Here is a 19,228-nt window from a genome sequence, read left to right as displayed (position 1 = left end):
TTTGCCACTCCCATCCTCATAGCCCAGTCCCTAAATCTTCCAAATCCAAGATTAAGTTCTTTATGTACGTAAGTGGACACGTGTGTTGAGTCTTGGTTTACAGTCAAAGGAGTTGGATGTGGTCCATCAGCAGAAGTGGTTCCCTGGCCAGCCCTGCTCCGCTGTGCAGGATGTGGCCACGCTGCTCCCGCCTGGACAGAGCACCCCGGTGTCCTCTGGCTGTGCACATGGATGATCCCCTCCCCACAGCCTGGTCTTCGTCAGGCACCAAGGGCTGGGCCACATCAGGTTTTAGCTAAATTCTGCTCTTTTCAAAAGGCCAGAATGTCCTTGAAAGAAAATACAATCCTTTCACCTTCACAAAATACATGGAGAGAAGAGCACTTGACTGTCTCACCTCCCTCACTCCCTTTTCTTTCATTTTTTTATTACAACTTTCTGAATATGTCATAATAAGAGACAAGATCCTCTAAAGTTCACCAATTAAAAGTGCAACTTGTCTTTCCAAATACCCCAAACTGCCCCTAAGCCCTGAAGAATTTTAGAAGATTCTCTCCACTTCCCTAAGAGAAGGTGAATCTCCCCTTTTGCCACCATGTATCCTGACAGGGATTTAGCACAGTGTCCTGGCACTCTGCCTAGCACAGGGCATCTGGGCACTGCCCCACATGCAGACACACCACCCAAGGAACCCCATGAGGAACCCATGAGGAGCCCCTGGAGGGAGGGTCCCCAAGTGAACCACAGCCAGCTGTCCCTGCAGCACACTGATAGTGATCTGAACTACTGTCTGTCCTCACCCCAATATCCTTGAATGCTATAGTTATGCTTCAGTTAAATTTCTCTCAGACAGCTAAAGGTAGAAATATGTCAGGTTTTAGTTTTTAATCTGTGTTGACTAAGTGGATGGATAGGGTTGACTAACTTTCCCCAGGTTTGAAAAAAAGATTTTCCTGTAAGTGCATGTACGGATTTGCAGGAGTACACCAAGTCACATGACATTTAGCTTTGAAAGCATTTATACCTGGATTGCTTCTCCTTGTACCCCAACACGACCCCTCTGACAGGTGTCAGGGGCCTCCCCCATGACTAGTACAGGAGAGGGAGGGAGAGAATCTGCCCCTGGTGGGCTGTTCCCTTCCTGCCAGCAACTCTGTCTCCCTAGCTGTTATAGTGCCAGGCACAAGGCACTTAAGAGAAATAAGCCAACTTAAAATGGAGGCCACATGGAAGGTGCTGGAATTATGTGGGGAAGAGAGAGCTCAGCACTTTCATTTTGACCCATTCAGAGTCTCCCTCTATGAGCAAAGGCAGGTGCATAGCGAGAATCAGCAGCAACCCCACACTTGCCTCCTGATACCCTTCATGCAATGTGAGACCTTGGCCAAAGTTTGGTTTGGTTTATGTCACAGAGGAGTCGATTATTCCAGGAGATGGAGCTGAGAACTTTGTGTTTACTGGCCCAATTTAAAATTGATTGTAAAACATCAATGTTGGCAGTGTCATGGAATAAATATGACTGAGATTTCTGTTTCACCCTTTACGTGACAACACGCCCAACATGTACCGCTTCTGTCATCACGCTGTCACTCATGGAAGCTCTTTTTCCCCTTTCTGGACCCTGGAGATGATCCTTTTAAGCTTGGAAACATGAGAGAGTACTCAGAGAATTGGGGCTGTCGGGGTGGGGGAACCCAGCAGACGTTTTCCCATCTCACAACCTCTCACCCAAGCTTGTGTTATGAGCAGCAGACCCACAGATGGGGCGCCCAGCTCTGTGCTGGAAGACTGGCTCTGCCCCTCCCTCTGCCAGTGCCCATTCTGCCCAGTATATGGTTTATACCCATCAGGCAGCCAGGGAGGACGCCTGCCACTCCCCAGCCCTTCCCCGCAAACAACCCATCCCCTTCTCCTTCTCTGCCATCTTGGACACCTGGCTGACACTACTCCCTAGCGCAAGGACTACTATTATCCCAAGGAAATTCAAATCCACTGAGAACCCACCCAACAGCAAGGGCTCTTGATCCTTGGCCTTTTCACAGTTTATGAGAAAGGAGCCAACAACTTACTATGCAGACAGGGCAGGAAGAGGACAGGGGAGCGCAAATCTCACCCACTTTCTCAACCTCACTTGCTGTCAAGTCAGCCTTTTCAGCTCCCTGCAAACCTCATTTGCTCATTATCCTAGTAGCTTTGGGTGGGTTGTTTTTTCCTGCCAAGGTGCTGGAGAAAGCTGGATATGGCCCAGACTACAGCCTGCCCTCACCTGACACTGGCCAGGATAGACCCCGCCAGATCTAGAGTCCACATTCTATTAACTGAGGGCTTCTCTGTAGAGGAGATGCGGTGGTCCAGGAGAGCCAGAAAGAAACCAGCAAGTCCTCACTGCCGGCCAGCAGTCTCTTGGGTATCCTGACCTTCCTCACTTGTCAAGTAGATTCCCTGCGCAGCTGACACCTCCCAGTGACTGGCACCAGCCACAGGCCAGCTCAGGACTCAGTGCCACCATAGTCCTGCCCAAGGCCACAAAAGCCTCCTCCTGTGGGAGGATGAGACATTCCCACTTTCCCTCACACCCTGCAGTGCCCCTACTTCTCCCAAGCTCCCACCGCCCCCAGGGACATCTCCCCAGTTTCAGGAACCTCCATAAAAAAGACCCAAGTAAGTTTCAGGAGGGAAACTACAGCACAGACAGGATCTTCCAAAGACAACCAGTGGTGGGAGCACAGACATGAAGGTGTGGTGTCCTGAACCCCAAGAAACCATTGCTGCACTCTCATGGGTGATTGTCCTCAGCACCCACATGCTCCTGCTGGTCCTTCAGGTGCAGACCCCTTCCCAGGATTTCTCCCTGGCTCTCCCTTCCTCCTCGCTCCAGCATAACCATCCAGGCTCAAAACGTCCCCCTTGCCGCCTGCAATGAGCCTGCTGGCTTGGGAAGAACAATGTCAGCTGCCTCTGAGGTCTTTGCCCAAATTCCTGACTCTCCAGCTTGGCTCTGGGGCTCCATCTTTCAGGTAGGTGCCCAGCCCCTAAGCCCTGTCTCATCCTCCTCAGGTGGTACCTCCCTCAGGCCTGAGGGCTGACTGGCAGGACAGGCCTCCTCCTGGCCAATGTGGCTCATGGACACACGGAGCCTCAGAGACTCTGACATGAGGATCACATGGCAACTTGGAGCTGAGAGGACGAAGGCACCCCTTTTAGCACATATCTGCTAGCAACTCTCATAGCCAGCAACTGTGGCTCAGGACCAGGACTTACTTCTAGACCCTCCCATCACCGAAGGAAGCAGGAGCCAAACAACCATGGTCAGGAGGCACTGGAGGCTCAGCCACCATCCTGCAGGGCACACATGGAGTCCATCCTGACCAGGTGGGTGCCAAGGTGAGCTGGGAGCCCGCAATGCTTTCCCCATCCCACTCTCAGCAGGTTGGGTTGTCTTGCAGATTGAACAAGAGGGTATGTCAGTGGAGGGCAAGCTCCACTCCAACCCAGATCTGGATGCAAAGTCCTTCTAGAAAGCCATGAAGGGGATGGGTGAGTTGGTAGGCAGGACTTGTCCTGGCAACACTGTGACTCTGAAGTTTCAGGACCTCCTGCTCACAAACCTGAAGAGGGGAAGTCTGGGACAGCCAAGGAATCAGAGACTCCCCATAACCTTCCGAGACCGACTCCCCAGCAGACAGAGAATCACACAGATCCCACTTTCTCCAGTACTGGTCTACACTTATCCTCCAAGACTGGAACAGGGAGGCCAGGGGGCCACAAGGCCCCTTGCTGAGTAATTGAGGAGCACCTGGGGCATCAGCTGTATGGGCTGTTCCCCTGGGCAGGCATCTTCACCATGTTCAGGATGGGCTTTGTTGCTCATAATACGCCCCCCAAAACTGGGGCCTCTGCATGCCACTATGAATTTGGGATGGGATGATGCCAGTATTGCATCTGCTACAGAGGAGATGAAATTTTTGAGGGACTGAGCTGTGCTCAGGGAGCACCAGCTGTGGAGTTTCTGTGAGTTTCCCCCTTCTCCACATTGGCCAGCCCCTCCTTCATGATTCCAGTACCCGAATTCCCATGTGCTGTGAGCAGGAAAGGGCTGACCAGAACCCCTGGGATTTGTATAGCTGACCCAGAGAGCCCTCCTACTGTTATCCCAGTAGGGGGTTATCCCTTGCTGGCTCAGAATGGCCAAATGGTGCATTAACAAGAAGCACCATTCTAAAAGAATCTAGAAAGCATGTTCATTTCCTCTCCTTGCTTCCTGGCCAAGATTTACTGTTATCTCCACTTTTCAGATGCGAAAGCAGAGACGGGGAGGTCAGGCTGCTGGCAGGAAATCAAAACCAGTTTTCTGACCCCTCAGTCCTAACCAGGTGACCAGCAGATCCTCACATTCCAACACTTGAGTCTGGGCCTGTGATCTGCCTCAACGGTGGGTGGAGAGGGGCGTGGAAGGATGGATTTTCTGTCTAGGGATCGGGTCTACATAGTGAAAGTCATCAGGTTTTGGAGGTGTGCCGGTGGTAGGTGCTCACAATTGAACTAACAAGCAGCTTCCCTCCCTCCTCTCCAGGCTTCCCCAGCACCCCCCTCCCATCGGGGGGCAGTGAGTTGCTCACAATGTTCACCCCCGCAGGGACCCACACACAGGCCATCACCGACAAGCAACGGGCAGCAGCAGCAGATTGCCATGCCCTTCAAGTCTCAGCTTGGCATGGTAAGGGGCACTGGGGTACTGAAATTTAGCCGGGCAGGTGTTCTGGGCCTGGGGCAACTGCGGTTGCCAGAGAAAATGTAGGAAACAACTCTATTCTGGGGGAGGGCCTCTCCTAGGGGCCAGCCCATGGGAAACGTGGCCTTATGGGATATATTGACAGTAAAAATGTGATGCATGGTTTACTCAAATCTTCAAAATTAACTGGCCTCTGGTGTTTTGGTGGAAAGCTTACTTATGTCTGCTCATACCCTCTGGGTCTTCTGTCACCTACCACCTTCCCTGCCTGTTTTCTCGCTGTGCTCCTTCACCTTCACTGTACCGCCCCATTCCATGAGCTGTTTCCCTGCCTCTGGGATTGGCTCATTCTGTTCTCAGACTGGAACTGCCTTCACTTTCCCACACCTGAAGATGCAAGTGGGGTTTCCTGTCTGGCCTGGGCACAGGCCTCATATTGGAGCTACTTCTGCCCTCCCACCTAAGGAACACTCCTTTGAGTGCATCGTGGTGGAGAAGGTCAGCACTGAGGGTCCTGAAAACTGGCCCTTGTGTGGAACTCATGTGTCCACCGTGCAGCCTGGACACTTGGTCTCCCCTCTCCCTGTCCCCACCCTCAGGACTGAATCAATGTAACATGCATCTCCTCCACCTTCCATAGGAAAATATTTCTGAGACAAGACTCAGACACAGTAACTACTCTCTGTGTCCATACATCCATATGGCTCAGTACTCACCAGTAAAAATTGAGCAAAGAAAGTGCTATGGATATGTTACATACATGCATTCCTTTCTATCAATGAGAAAATTTTTTGTTACATTTATATAATTTTAATTTTCACCACTGAGAAAATTTATAGACAAATCAAAGACTGGAAATAGTATTCACAAAACAGGACAGAGAAGGGACTTGCTGCCAGAAGCTTTGAGAATTACTACAACTCTTGGTCAAAGAGCTCCAACCACCAGTGATAAGATTATTAACGTAATTCATATTGTTAAGTTTTGAGATCTAACGTGTACCACGTGATTATAGTTAATGCTACTGTATTATATACTGAAAAATTGTTAAAAATATAAAGCTTGAATTTTCTCATCACAAAAAATAGGTAATTATTTTTGGGATGGAGTTTAGCTAGCCCCATGGTGATACACATTTTGCTTTGCTTAAGTACATCAAATCAATACACCTAACCCTAAAACTGATACAAAGTTTTGTCAAGTGTATCTAAACAATACTGAGATAGAACTTCTACAACTCAATAGAAAATCCAGTTAAAAATGGACAAAAGGCTTGAGCAAAAATATACAAAGAAATGCACACATGACACATACATGCATGAAACGGCATGGACATTTTAAAATTTCCACAAAGCATGGAGAAAGGGGTAGGGAATGACCCCTCTTGAACTCACAAAATGTCACCAGACAACACCCTCACCATGCTCCCAACAGTCTGATCCAGAACCTCCATCACATTTTCAAATAGCAGTAGCCTGCCTCAGGAACTGTCGTGATCCATGTGACATGACCAGGGCTCTATCTTTAGTTTTGTTGTTTTTGTCAGTTCACAAAGATTGGTCATTGGCTGGTCCTTCCTTGGATTAAGTGAGCATTTGGAAAAGGAAACTCAGGGTTCCAGTACTGGTCACCCCCCTGCAGTCTCTGATCCTGTTGGGTTGCATTTTTTTGAGCTCCTCCCTGTCCCCTGGCAGATTGGGGGATTGACTGGGCTTGTCCTTTGGGGATTTAAGGGCTGAGGAAGGTGAAGGGAGTCTTACCTGGCATGTACTGTGAGGGAGGCCCAGCCACGGTACACCAGGGACCAAGGGTCAGCTGAGCTGCCTGTGGCTCAACTGGGTACAGAGGTCCAAAAGGACCCATAGAATTTGCACAGCAGGGCCACTGTGTCCCTATAAGGGGGAGACCTAGAAAGCAGACCCCACGCAGAGGCTGGCCTTGGTGATGCTGCAGTCTGGGTCAGGTAAGGGGCACTGCCAACACCAGGCCATTCGGCTTCTGCTGCTATTCCTCCCTGCTGACCACCTTTACATTGCACAGCGCCAAGATCAGTCTTCTCCAAAGTGCAGCCCCAGGGACCCGAGAGAGCAAGAAAGAATTTGTTGTCCTTTTCGGACAAGTAGAACCATCTTTGCAAACTCTGTAGAGTTTGCTTGTGTTTCCCATGGAGGGAGCTTGCTGGCAATACAGACTGCTGCTTACTCAGTTGTCCTTGAATTCTTCCAGCAAGCCTCAGCTGAGGGGCAAAATTGACAGGTGCAAGGCAACACATCATGTGTCTGCACCCTGTAATGGCAGGCCAGGAAGCAGACAAAAATCTCTCTTCTTAGGAGTCAAGGAAGACTCGCCCCTGATGAATGTCCAAGGCATCATTTCAAGGATGGAGGTCAGAGGTCTTATAGGGAGGGATTCTGAACCCCCCCCTCAAGCTTGGTCAGCAGTAGGACTGAGTCATACATCCGGGTGCCAGCGGCAAGGTGGAGAAGACCTACCAGACATTAAACACCTGGCTCCGGAGGTAATGGAGACTCTTTGACCTAAGTGCTCAAAGGAGGCTACAAAGTATGAGGGTTGGTGGTGCTCTCTCCACCATAACCTTGTTGGTCCTAAACCAAGTCTTCCCCCGAGGACAGGCCAGGTTCAGAGACATCGAAAACTCCAACACAAATGATATCATGACAAATAATAAGCAGTCCATTGTGATCACCTTTGAAGCCGTATCAAACAGAAAGTAGGAAAACTCCAACTGTATAATTATGAGGCTAGTAACATATCAAAAACAGATGGGAACAACATAAAAATGGGAAACTGCAGCTTTTCTCATGATTATAGTTTCAAAGAAACAACAGTCTAAACTAATAATAAATAATCCGCCATTTTTTCATAAAAAAAATTATCAGGCCAAGTTGAATCTATTTATAAAACATAAAAATGTTTTAACTTGATTTGATGTAATTGACCATATTAATTTGAGTGAATATATGTATACCTCACAAATTATGCAGAAACAAATTTAGATAATATTAAACAATCATTCACGAATTGTAGAAACCAACAAAAACAGGGAAAATGTCTAACCCAATAGAGGGTAGCTACCAAAAGCCTTCAATTAACATCATTCTCAAGGTTATGTGTTCAAAGTGTTCTTTCAAACCAAGAAACACCACAACAGATCTGGTATCATTTCACTAGAGAATGCTCCAGGGTTTTCAGGTTTTGGTTTTTCATAAAAAACCAAACAATTTTACAGAAAAAGTTTTAGAGCTTGATTAGCCAAATTGGTTAAATACATAAATATAAACACATTTCTTTGTGCTATCAATAAATTGTTTAAAACCTTATTTTTTAAACATCATCAGCAGTGGCAGGAAAATGATGAGGCATTCAGAGAAGGCATTGAGAGAAGAGGTCAAGCTCTCTTAGGGAAATTTCATGAAAGGCACTGAACATCTAATTGGAGGAGACACTGCCTTGGGCACTGATAAGGGGAGTCTGGATTGCAGATTCACATCCTTCCAATGGATCCCCATAACCATATGATTGTACTCAACTGTTATGCAGGTTTGGGGAGAATAGAGATGGGGTGCTGCTTCTAAAATTAAAAGTTCAGGGGGTTCTAATGATTTCCATGGAGGAAACAAGGCAGTATAGTTCTCTCTCATTTTCTGGTCCATGTGAACTATGAGCATGATAAAGTGGTTCTTCTCTGACTTACTAAGTTTGGGGCGGTTGATTCACATCAGTGGATAAGTGGAATCCCTCCTAAACAAACAAAATTGTACCACTTTCTTCAAACTAGACCCTTCAACCCCCTGGAAGACATCAGTGTTCACTCAAATGGCCATTACAGCTCTGGTGTCCAGCCGAGACTCCCTCACCCACAGTGATGTCTTTGTCTAAGCCACCCCAGCTGCTCTGACAGTTTGCAAAGACTTGGCTTCCTGGAGGATTTTAATGGCCATGAGTGAGGGCTAAGGATAAGGGACAAATGGAGGTTCCTCTCACAGCACCTGGAGATCAAAGCCCCATCAGGGATGCTGTGACTCCCCCGGGAGTGTCAGTAGACAAGACAGTGAGCAGAGCTGCAGTGAGCCGTCACAGGGTCGCCATGCCAACCTCCCTGTCCATCACAACATAGGGCATTATGTCTCTATGGGTCAGGGAGGCACCCTGGCAGGCAGTGTGGCCTCCACCCGGAATAAGTCCTACTCTGCCCCCAGAGCAGACATTAGTGTCCCTTGTAGCCTAGAGGCTGCCAAGAAAATGAGAAGCAGCTGCCCCTGGGTGCTCAGGCTTATATTCTTGCTCCTGCTGGTGCTGACCCCTCTGCTCCCAAGCAGTGGGGCATACCAACACAGAGCCTAGAGCAACCTGGATGAGGAGAGCACCCACCAGGGGCACAGCCAGGACACCGAGTCCAGGGAGAGGCTGGCAGATCACAAGAAATCCTGCCAGAGCAATCTTGACCTCTATTTAATCGTGGACAAGTGAGTGGACCTCCTGCCCTGGTTAGAGACTTGGGGGGCAATACAGGGAGCGCCTTTCTCAGCATTTATTAATAATGTCCTGGGTTTTTGCTTATCATTTTATGCTTGGTTTTGTTGCTCACCCAAATGACTCCATTTTTATTGGACTCCAGGAAGACTGCTGAGTTGTCTCTGGGCCTCTCATGTGTCACTGCTGATAAAGTCCTTTGCTTTGCTGGCTAAGTGTTTTTACTACTTTCTTCTACAATCTATGTATTTTCTGAACACTTTGATCTCCGGGTGCTGTCCGGAGGAGCTGGGCTCTATATAAGTCTTTATGACCTGAAGAAGGAAAGGGGTACAGGGCACTGGCTTGGAGACACGGCCTTGGTCATTTCTAGCTCCACAGCTTCACCTCTTCAATAATAGCTGTGGTGTGATGCCGTGACCTCATGGAAGCACATGACTTTTTTCCAAAACCCTTTCCCTGCTGTGCCATCCTCAGACAGGCCTGGGGGAGAGGAGGGAGGGTATCTGCCATCTCCTGGGAAGGGTGAGCGTCCCAGAGTTGAAGGCAGTAGCCCAGAGACACTCAAGACAACTTCTCCACTGTTGAAAAATCAGGTATTGAAGTTATCTACAAATATGTTATTTCTTTCCTCCTTTCAGACTTGATACATATGTGTACAGATTGGGGGCACATTTTGTATCTTTGGGATATGATGACCTCATTATCACTATGTAATGACTTTGACTCATGTGAACATTTGTGGCTAAACATCTATCTTGTCTATTATGACTATCCAGTGTTGTTCTATATCCCCTGCATGAACTATCTTCTTTCATCCCTCACATTCAATGTCTGTTTGTCTTTAAAGTGAAATACATATCTATAGGCAATCCATCCATAACTGGCCTTATCTCTCCACCTAATCTCACTGCTATCTTTGCTTAATGAATTCAATATATTTAAATTTGGAGTGATTACTGATACGTAAGAACTTGCTACTGACAACATATTATTTCCTAAACATGGTATATTGACATTACAGCTTTTGTTTTCCTTCTGTTTCTGCCTACCTTTGCAGATTGGGCTTTCATCATGTACATTCTGCTTCTGTTTCTAGCTTCTGCTTGTTTGTTGAATGTTATTCTGGGGAACCCAGAACATGAAGTTTTGAGAAACCAAGACTTGGAGTTTTGAAATCTGCCTTTTTGTTAACATCCCGCATTAAACTAGTATTTGTAATGTTATCTTAACAATTATCAAGTAATGCATGAACACAAAATGAAAATCAAACACTGTTACATAGATCCTGCAAAAAATTCCAGGCTTCTTTCCCACCATCTCCACTTCTGATCCCACAGCGCAGAGAGAGCTCTTGCACATCTTGGAGAATTTATTATGACTTTGTTTCTAATAACAGGCTTGAACTGACACCTTTCTTGTTGTTGGTAAGAAAGACGCAGAGAGCTGGCCATGGTTATTCTCCAAGGACTTGAAGGACCAGGAGAGTCACAGTTACAGGATGTAGGAGGTCTTTTTCAGAAGTGCATCCTACTTCATGTCTTATCTAGAACTAGTGTATGCAAAACCAACCATCCCTGTTTGCCTCCACAGGGTCTCACTCTTGAATCCCTCAGTTGCAAGCACACAAATCCCATTGGTGCCGTCCACCTCATTGCACTGACAAAAGTCACCATCAGCAAGGCCCACTGGGGTTGCTGACAGTGTGCAGCAGCATAGTGGGGGGGAGTAGCATGTTGGATGGTTTCAGATAAACTCTGCCAACTCAAAGAATTCACCCTATTCCATTGATTTTTCATTTTCAGGTCAGGAAGTGTGAACAACAACTGGATATTTACATACGGCTTCGTAGAGGATTTCCTCAAAATGTTTCAAAAGTATGACTTCTCCGTGTGGTGGGGCTTTTGCAATGACAAGCAGAGTGCTTGTCTGTTTAGACCCAGTAGGGATGGGTGTCTTGGATCAACAGCACAAAGCCCCGGGGGAGTTCTGAATCATTCAAAAATGCAGTTCACTCAGTTCCATAGCTCCAAGGTCCTAGAGACTTCGAGTGTTTCCAGTGTTGGTGTCAAGCCACAGTGTAGGAAATACTGACCAACTAGAGGATGTCACAGATTAGAAACTAGGCCACCTATAACACAGTGAAAAAAATACTTGTTTTAATAGTTCCAAAAAAAATGGCTAAGGAACCTCATGGCAATTTTAAAGAAATAGCAAGAATTCCTAAAGAAAATTCAAGGATGGATTTCCCCAGGATATGGACACTAGAACTAGGACTGTTAGGAAGAAGGAAAGGGTAACAAGAAGCATCAAGGAGACTTCCTGTGGAGAGAGTGATCTGTTTAGGGGGACAGAGGGCTTAACTCACAGAAGGGGAGCAACTGAGTCTGGGACAGGGCAGCTTGGGGTCAAGAGCCAAAGGGCTCATACAGCCAAGCCAAGGGGCCTCAATTCACATGAGCAACAGGAAGTTATAAATGACTCTTGGGCTGAGTGTGGGTGATGAGGACTGTGCTCCAGGAAAACCGATAATGGTGGGTAAAATGAGTGGGAACAAGACCACAGCTACATGGAGTTCATCAGGCACTAGGACAGCAATCTTCTAACAGACAAAGGGGGCCTGTGACCCAGAAGACAGTGCGCAGGAAGAGGAAAGGGACAGAAATTGTGAATGAGTAGCAAAAGGGACAATAATTTCTCTTAGATGGAGGCAGAAAGAGAACATAGACCAATAAAGAAAGGCCATGAGTTTCCAAAAAAAAGTTACAGAGAATAGAAGCTACCCATGGGGCAGGCGGAGGGACATATACCTAGTGTGTGAGGCATGAACCAAGCATTTGTGTGTGTGTGTGTGTGTGTGTGTGTGTGTGTGTGTGTGTGTGTGTGTGTGTGTGAGAGAGAGAGAGAGAGAGAGAGAGAGAGAGAGAGAGATAGAAGGGTAGAGATTGGGATTTAGGGATGGAACAGGACATCACCCTGACAGTTTCCCTAGTGAGCCACACATTTACTGGCCTCAGAATCCTTTACTAAATTAATGGAAACTCCTGGAACTCAGGAAGGGATCACAGGCTAGAGGGAAGTGAAGACAGGCAGGTGTCCCCTCCCTGGCTGCTCATGGGGTCATTTGAACCTCTGTTTATTACTCTCACAAACACGTGCTTCCTCCCCAGCCCGAACATGCGGGTCTCGATTGTCACCTTCTCCACGCTGGGCCACACTGTCCTAAAGCTCACCTTGAACAGGTCAGTTCAGCTTCACTCCCTCAAGGCAGACCTACTGGTGGTGGGATGGGGGAAACGGAGGCCAAGAGGAAAACTCTGCAGAGGAGTCCTGAGTTTCAGTCAGGACCCCACAGGCTTGCTGCCTGGGTGGGGCTGGCATCAGCTCAATGATCACCGTGCCACAAGCATCTACTCCCAGCCCCTCTGATAACTCCAGCACTGACACTGGCAGCCCCTGTGTTTCTAGACAATCTCTGCTGCTCCAGCTTTAACTGTGTGGGCTCAGATCTTCACTTGGCTCAGCCTGTTCTGAACTCCACCCCTACTTGTGTCCCACTCCCACCTGTTATCTACCTTAGCAGAGCTAGTAAAGGACAAAAGTGTGGCCATCTGCAGCTCACTGCTCCCCTGCCTGCATGGGCAGCAGTTATGGCCCCTTCCCTGGCTTAGGTCTTCCCTGTCAGGAGCTCTGAAATAGGGACTCAGCACTCAAAGCAGCTTTGCTGCTTCCTTCAGATCCAATCCTGAAGGGAAGGACGCTGTGGGTTCCAAGTCACCCTCAGCGGTCCAGGACAGGGAGGGACAGAGCAGGGGTATTATCAGGGTGACCCTTACCAAACTCAGCCTTGCCTGGTAGAGGGTGATGAGCCCCACTGGGGACCCCTGAGTTGCTGGCAGTCCTGGCAGTCCCATTGTGAGTTCCAGTTCACACTAGCGCAGTCACAACTCCTCCCCAATCTGCCTATGGATGGTCAGACAGGCCCTACATGAAGCCCACTGGGGTTGTGAACCTGATATAGCGATGAGTACAAAGAAGGTCAATTTCAAAGACTCCAGCCTAAGGGCAGGCTTCCTCTTGGTGGCCTCCCTCGTCCAGGTCAGTCTGCCCAGTGCAGAATGTGCCAGCACAGATGGGGCTGTTTGAGAACACGCCACCCTTCTTCCTACCTCAATACACCCATTTTATTTTTTTTAGAAAAGAAATCGAAGACAGCCTCAACAAACTACACAACACAGTGCCTACCGGAGCCACAAACATGCGGGAAGGATTTAAAGCGGTACAGCCAGAGCTCTAAGAATTTATCCTGCTTTAGCAAGTTCTCAGAATCTCATTGAGTCCTCTCAACATGCCTTCCTGTTTTTGCAGGTCAATGAGCAGATCTCCACAGCAAACTCTGCAGGTAAGCTCCTGCTTACTTCAAGACAGTCGGATCCAGGACAGTCAGGCCGGGGCTCAGCAGTCTGGCGGCCGCCACCTGCCCGCTGACTTCTGTGCGAGTGTCCTGCCCAATATATACTCCAGGCTCCTCATCTGTGCACAGAGGGGGATGGGCAGACCCCCCCCCACCATGATTCTGAGACTTGCGGGGTCATGGGTGTACATTCCTGGTGTTTATTAAGTGTGAGGCACCTGATCTACAGGTGAGCTTGTGGAAAAAGGACAAAGGCCAGGGCACCTCGGGCACACAAGACTCCACTTATGGAAGAAAAGAGCTTGATCTCCCCCTTGCTGACCACACTCTGCCGCGTTCCCATGGCTGGAGCTGCCTCCTTCCCCTTCATCGTCTTCCCTCTGCTGACGCTCCTCCTGGCCCATGTGTCCCCAGGGCTAGCAGCTGTGTCAGCCCAGCACCATCTCCATTGGGATTGAGTCTGTAGGGTGGATGCTCTAAGCACAACAGCTGGAAGCGGGGAAACTGTGGGGAAAGGCTTACAGCTGGATTCAGTGTCCACTCCCCAAAGACCTCTGACCTCAGTTTCTAACTCATTGGCCCTAAGGGGCCAGCAGGTGTGCCCCAGCCTCCTCTGAGCCTGCAGGACATCTATTTCAGTCGGGTGGGAGTGCTTCCGCAATGCACATGAGAAAGGTGTCACCTGTCCCGTGAAATATTTGGATTTGCTTCTCAGGGTAAAGGTTCTGCTGTCTGTAGCAGTGAGAATCCAGTAAGAGAAATCCACAGCCAGGCTCAGTCTCCTCCTCTGTAAAGTGGGTCGGCTAAGGTGCCTTCTCCCTCCAGGCGGCTGCTCCACAGCCCTCGACATGCTGGGGAACGCTGGGGTCTGGTAGCCTCTCCCAGGGGAAGGAAACTGGGGAGCAGTGCTGTGGCCCTCTCACCTGTGCAAGGTCACTCTGAGCACTTTTACTAACCAGGCCACTCCTGCTTCTCCCACAGTAAAAAAGGTTCACTCCATGGTTATCTCCCTGACTGATGGAGCACTGTCGCCAGAGGCCTTTGAGGCTACCAAGAATGAAGTGAGTCCAGCCTGCCTTAGCCATCTTTTGCTCCACATGTTCAGTGATTTGCACTTAACACGGTCTTTGTCTTAGGCTCAGAGGACTCGACAACTGGGAGGGACTGTTTACACCGTGGATGTAAACTACTAGATGAAAAATCAGGTAATTCAGAACAGGAGCCAACTGCAGAGAACAGTTGTGGAAAGCTTTGAAAGGGCCACCCAGAGGATGGTTCTCTAACCCACCCCAAATATCTGGACAACATGTGACCACTGCAGAAATGAATAAGAGTGTTGTATGAGCCCGCAGTACTAGGAAACAGGTGAAAGAACTTTCCATTCCAGAAAGATGGGCTGCTGGCTGAGGTCAGGGTGGAGCACTGAGTCTCACATGGCATAAAGCCTGAGCCTGACCACTGGGAAGGGGTCCTGCTGGTACCTCACCCTGCTGTGGGTCCAAGCCTACTGTTCCTTCTCTTAGCTCTTGGAAATTGCAGATAGTGAGGATCACGTGGTTGGTGTGGACAGTGGATTTTATGATCTCCAGAACATCGTCGACTCAGTGAGACAGGGGTGGTGTTGGGGGTGGGATGAGGCGGCTTCTTCCATGCCCCCCTCTTTACCTGACCTGAACAACTCTCTGTTCCAGCTCGCAGATAAGTCCTGTATTGAGCTTACAAGTGTGGAACCGACAAATTACTGTGTGGGAGGTAAGAGCTGGGGTCTCTCTTCTAAAGAGAGGCACACGTGTTTGTGTGTGTTGCAGGCATGCTAGGATGTGTGTAATGGATTAAGGTGTGACATTTAAGTGAAACATGAAATCATTTTAAACATGAAATCATTTCACAAGCAACCAGGCCAAGTTGCTCAGTTCCGGAAAGAGACAGAGTGGTGCAGCCTGCGCTGTCTTACTCCCCTCTCCTTTATGATGGCGGTCTGGCAGAGGCTGGAAAGCACTGCCTGCGCCCTTAGGGAGCCTCAGGACTTAAAGATTGCAAAACCACATCGGGTTTATTTATGGTGATGGTGGAGCCTTGAATGGGCTGTGCTGGTTAGCAGCTGTGGTGAGAGTGCCCGAGACCTCTGCCCAGCCTCCTCATAGTGGCCCCTCAGAAACACCAGGGGAGCCTCAGGAGACACACAGGTCTTGGTTCAGAACAGCTGCCTCCTGCAGGAGTCCCTTGGTGGTTCCATTTGGGGGCGCACTGCCATAGAACTAGATGAGGGGACAACAGAGCTCAGCCCCTCTTTACACATGCCTTGGGTATTGCCCTTGCAGAAAGCTCTGAAGCACTGGTCTTTGGAAGAGGTTTTCATAACACCAAAAACAAAAACGAAGTCCTATGTAGATTTCAGAGAAGTGACACCATATATTTTGGTAAGTACCTCCCTTGATTTGTACAAGTAAAAATTTCCCACAGACGCTGATCCATCAGCCACCATGCCTCCACAACCCTCGATGTCCATTCGCTGTTGGTGCTGTGAGGATAGAGGCAGCACCAAGAATGGAAGGAGGGATGTGGGTGGGTCCATCCATCCCAGAGAGCCACAAAAGAGACTGGGGTCAGGGCTGTACCCTGTGAGGAGGGTCTTCCTTCTTGGCCAACTGCAGTGGACTCAGGGACTCACATAACTCGGGATTCCTGGTTTTGCAACCTGTAACCTGCAATCTAGAGTTTATTCCAGTTTTGGTTCTTCACAGTGTATTTTAATTTCTTCAGCACTTTTCTCTCTCTGTGACCTTCCCATGGCAGTCTGTAACCCTCTGCCCAAGACTCAGCTCACTGTCCTAAGGAGCCATGCAGGGTCTGAGTCAAGGGCCTTTGGAGGGTTTTCTGACCCTGTTCCCATCCCAGAATCCTCCCTGCTTCCCAGCGCTGTCTTTGGCTCATTGGATGGAGGCCTTGCCAAAAAACATATCCAGGACTGTGGAGGGTAAATGTAGGGTAATACAGGGTCTGGCTGGCCTCTGCTGCTTGGAGTTATACAAAGAACAGAAGTGGTTGTGGGTAGGTGACTAATGGTGACCTTTGAGGGTGTCACCTTCAGCTGTTGGGTGAGATGATGTGTATCAAGCCTCATGCAGATCCCAAGCCTGGGCATCCCTGGAGTCTGGTATCCTTCGCACCATCTAGTTGGGCCTGCAGGGGTGATTTTTACTGAGATCACCGGCCTTACGCAGAGACCTGCAGTCTCCCAAAAGCTGGCAATGGGTTCCAGGCACCTTGGCGAGCCATTATGTGCTACGAGGAACTATTATGAAGCTAATAATTTGGTGAGAATTGATGGGCTTTCTGAACCCATAAGAGCTTGGAGAACATGGATTTTAGTATCTGAAGAGCTGATTTTGAGACCCAGCTCTGCCAGTCACTGTGTGAGCTTGAGCTGGTTACTTAACTTCTCTGAACCTCAGTTTAAGTCTCATCTATAAATGGGACTATTATCTACCCACAGTGATTACATGAAAAGTGAGTAAAATAAATTTTAACCTGACTTTGGGCCGTAAGGTAGGGAGAAGTTATCCCTGGCCGGGTCATGCTCAGAATATCTAGCCCTGTGAAGGCTAAGCTGAATGAACCGGCCCTTAACAGCAGCCTGCCACACTTCACTTGCTTCACAAGCATCATTGTTGTTTTGTTGACAGGAGGAGCTCTGTCCTTGGGGACCTTTTCTCTCAAGTCTGGGTCCACAGCCATGATGGTGACGGTCCTCTTGGGCACTCTGTTGGAGCTGGCAGGGTTTGCTTTGCCAGCACCACACTGCCAAGCCAAGTCTGGCCTGCAGCCCCTGACACTGGTGCCAGATAGATATTTTCTTATGTGATCCCTAATCCATACACCCTTCCTGGGGATGGAGCCAAACTCTTAGAGGAACCATTTTGCCCCCTGGAGAGACCTGCTTACTCCGTGTGGAGGCTCAGGGAGGGGAGTTCCATGCCGTTCAATGCAATACACACCCAATGGGTGCCAAGCTCTGGTGCGACAAAACCTGAGCAAAACAGCACCCCTGCCCGTAAGGAATTTGTAAGAAATGCTTCAACAAGTAGTATGTGTCTTTCTCTAGATCGTGATACTATTAGGGGGAAAGGATGTCCTAAAGCTAATTCCATACAGGCTTTGTGGACTCCACCCCCACCCCAGACCAAAGCCATCAAGACATTGGGAAAAACAAATCCTATCACCACCAAAGGTGAAGTTGCTGGAAAGTGAGGGTGGAGTTAAGCAGCCAGGTTTGGCATAAAAGCAGACACATGGGCTTTGGGAGGCTCCTTTTTGGCTCTCTGCTTGCTCTCAGCTCTTGGCCAGCTCTCAGAGTGCCATTGGGTTTCCAGGTCAGCGGATCGGGTTGGAAGCATAGAAGACTTTATTTCCCTATTTTCTCCCTGATCTGTACATTTCCCTCATTTCCCCTTCCCTTGTAAATAAACTTTTTATTAGCCTTTTGTGTGTGCCTACAGCGGAGTATTATAAGTCCCTTTTAAGCGCGTGGGTGAGGACACACAGCCAGACAACCTTTTTTTTTTTTTTTTAAAGATTCATTCATTTATTTTTTTATACAAGTACTGGGTACAGTCAGAAGCACGGGAGGGTGAGAGAATTCACCAGAGCCAGAGCAGGGAGCAGAGCAGGCAGAAGGACCGAAGTACACTGCTGAGGGGAGCAAGCAGGCAGCAGGAGAGGTCTGCGCGCCATGTGGGATCCTCCTCGGTGACCGGAAGCAGCCGGGGATCGAACCAGCGCTGCAGAGGCTGTGGGCAGCTTCGCAACCCAGCGCTCAACCACTGCGCCACCGGGGAGGCCCCCAGACAACCCTTTTTATATCTTGGCTGCCCTGTAACAATAGGGGATCCCCTAACACTACAGCAGATTAATACCCATAATGCATACAGGCATTCATTGATCCCACAAACATTTATAAAACTTCTATTGCAGATTATATGTTAGATGGCTCCAAAAGGTAAACTAGAGCTTTCTTCATGAGTGTTAGTCTTATTTTGTTCAGCAATAATTCATATCCAATGCACGGGGGCCCCACAGACTTTTGCCACGGCACAGATGTGGCCCTAAGGGATGAATTGTTTGGGGGTGGGAAAGTAGCAGCATTTCAGAGGGCAGTGACTGCTGAGAAAGGAGTGGAAGGAAGCACCAAGGCTTTCTGCAGGGTTGCGGGGGCGGCGTGGGGAAAAGTCTCGCAGACTGAGGAGTTGGCCTGTGCAAAGGCCTGGGGGCTGAGTATTTGAATTGTAGCGGCTCTGTGGCAGCACAGAGGTGACCTCATCCACCGTTCACCGTGCAGAGAGCGAGAGAGGAAGGGATCGCCCAGAGCCATCTTGCCACATAGCTGCCAAGGTTTGACCTGATCTCCTAACCTCTCAGCTGGGGTTTTTTGCTTGCTAGGAAAAACTAGACATTAGACAAAACATCCTCACCACTTGAATCACAAGAGGTTCACATCCAGGCCATGTGAGTTTAGTTCAAAGTTTAAAGGAAAAGCAGAGCTGGAAGGCTGAAGCTTACTGGGTTCTGTGCAGGTACACAGCTGGTGC

General features: G+C 48.8%; 1 protein-coding gene across 1 annotated transcript in view; it reads left to right on the top strand.

Annotated features, from left to right (window-relative positions):
• Positions 1 to 12,403: 12,403 nt before the first annotated feature.
• Positions 12,404 to 19,228, top strand: part of LOC311178708 (paladin-like) — a gene marked incomplete at both ends in the record, with an annotated part of 33,259 nt that continues 26,434 nt past the window's right edge. The window contains 6 exon segments of the mRNA XM_084245448.1: positions 12,404 to 12,468; positions 13,424 to 13,505; positions 13,595 to 13,628; positions 14,622 to 14,701; positions 15,164 to 15,244; positions 15,332 to 15,392. Of these exon segments, the coding sequence (XP_084101574.1) occupies positions 12,404 to 12,468; positions 13,424 to 13,505; positions 13,595 to 13,628; positions 14,622 to 14,701; positions 15,164 to 15,244; positions 15,332 to 15,392 (403 nt within the window).

The sequence above is a fragment of the Talpa europaea genome (assembly GCF_964194135.1).
Source record: "Talpa europaea genome assembly, chromosome: 10".
Lineage (NCBI taxonomy): Eukaryota > Metazoa > Chordata > Mammalia > Eulipotyphla > Talpidae > Talpa > Talpa europaea.
The sequence above is the reverse complement of the archived record's forward strand: the minus strand, read 5'-3'. Positions and strand labels throughout refer to the sequence as shown.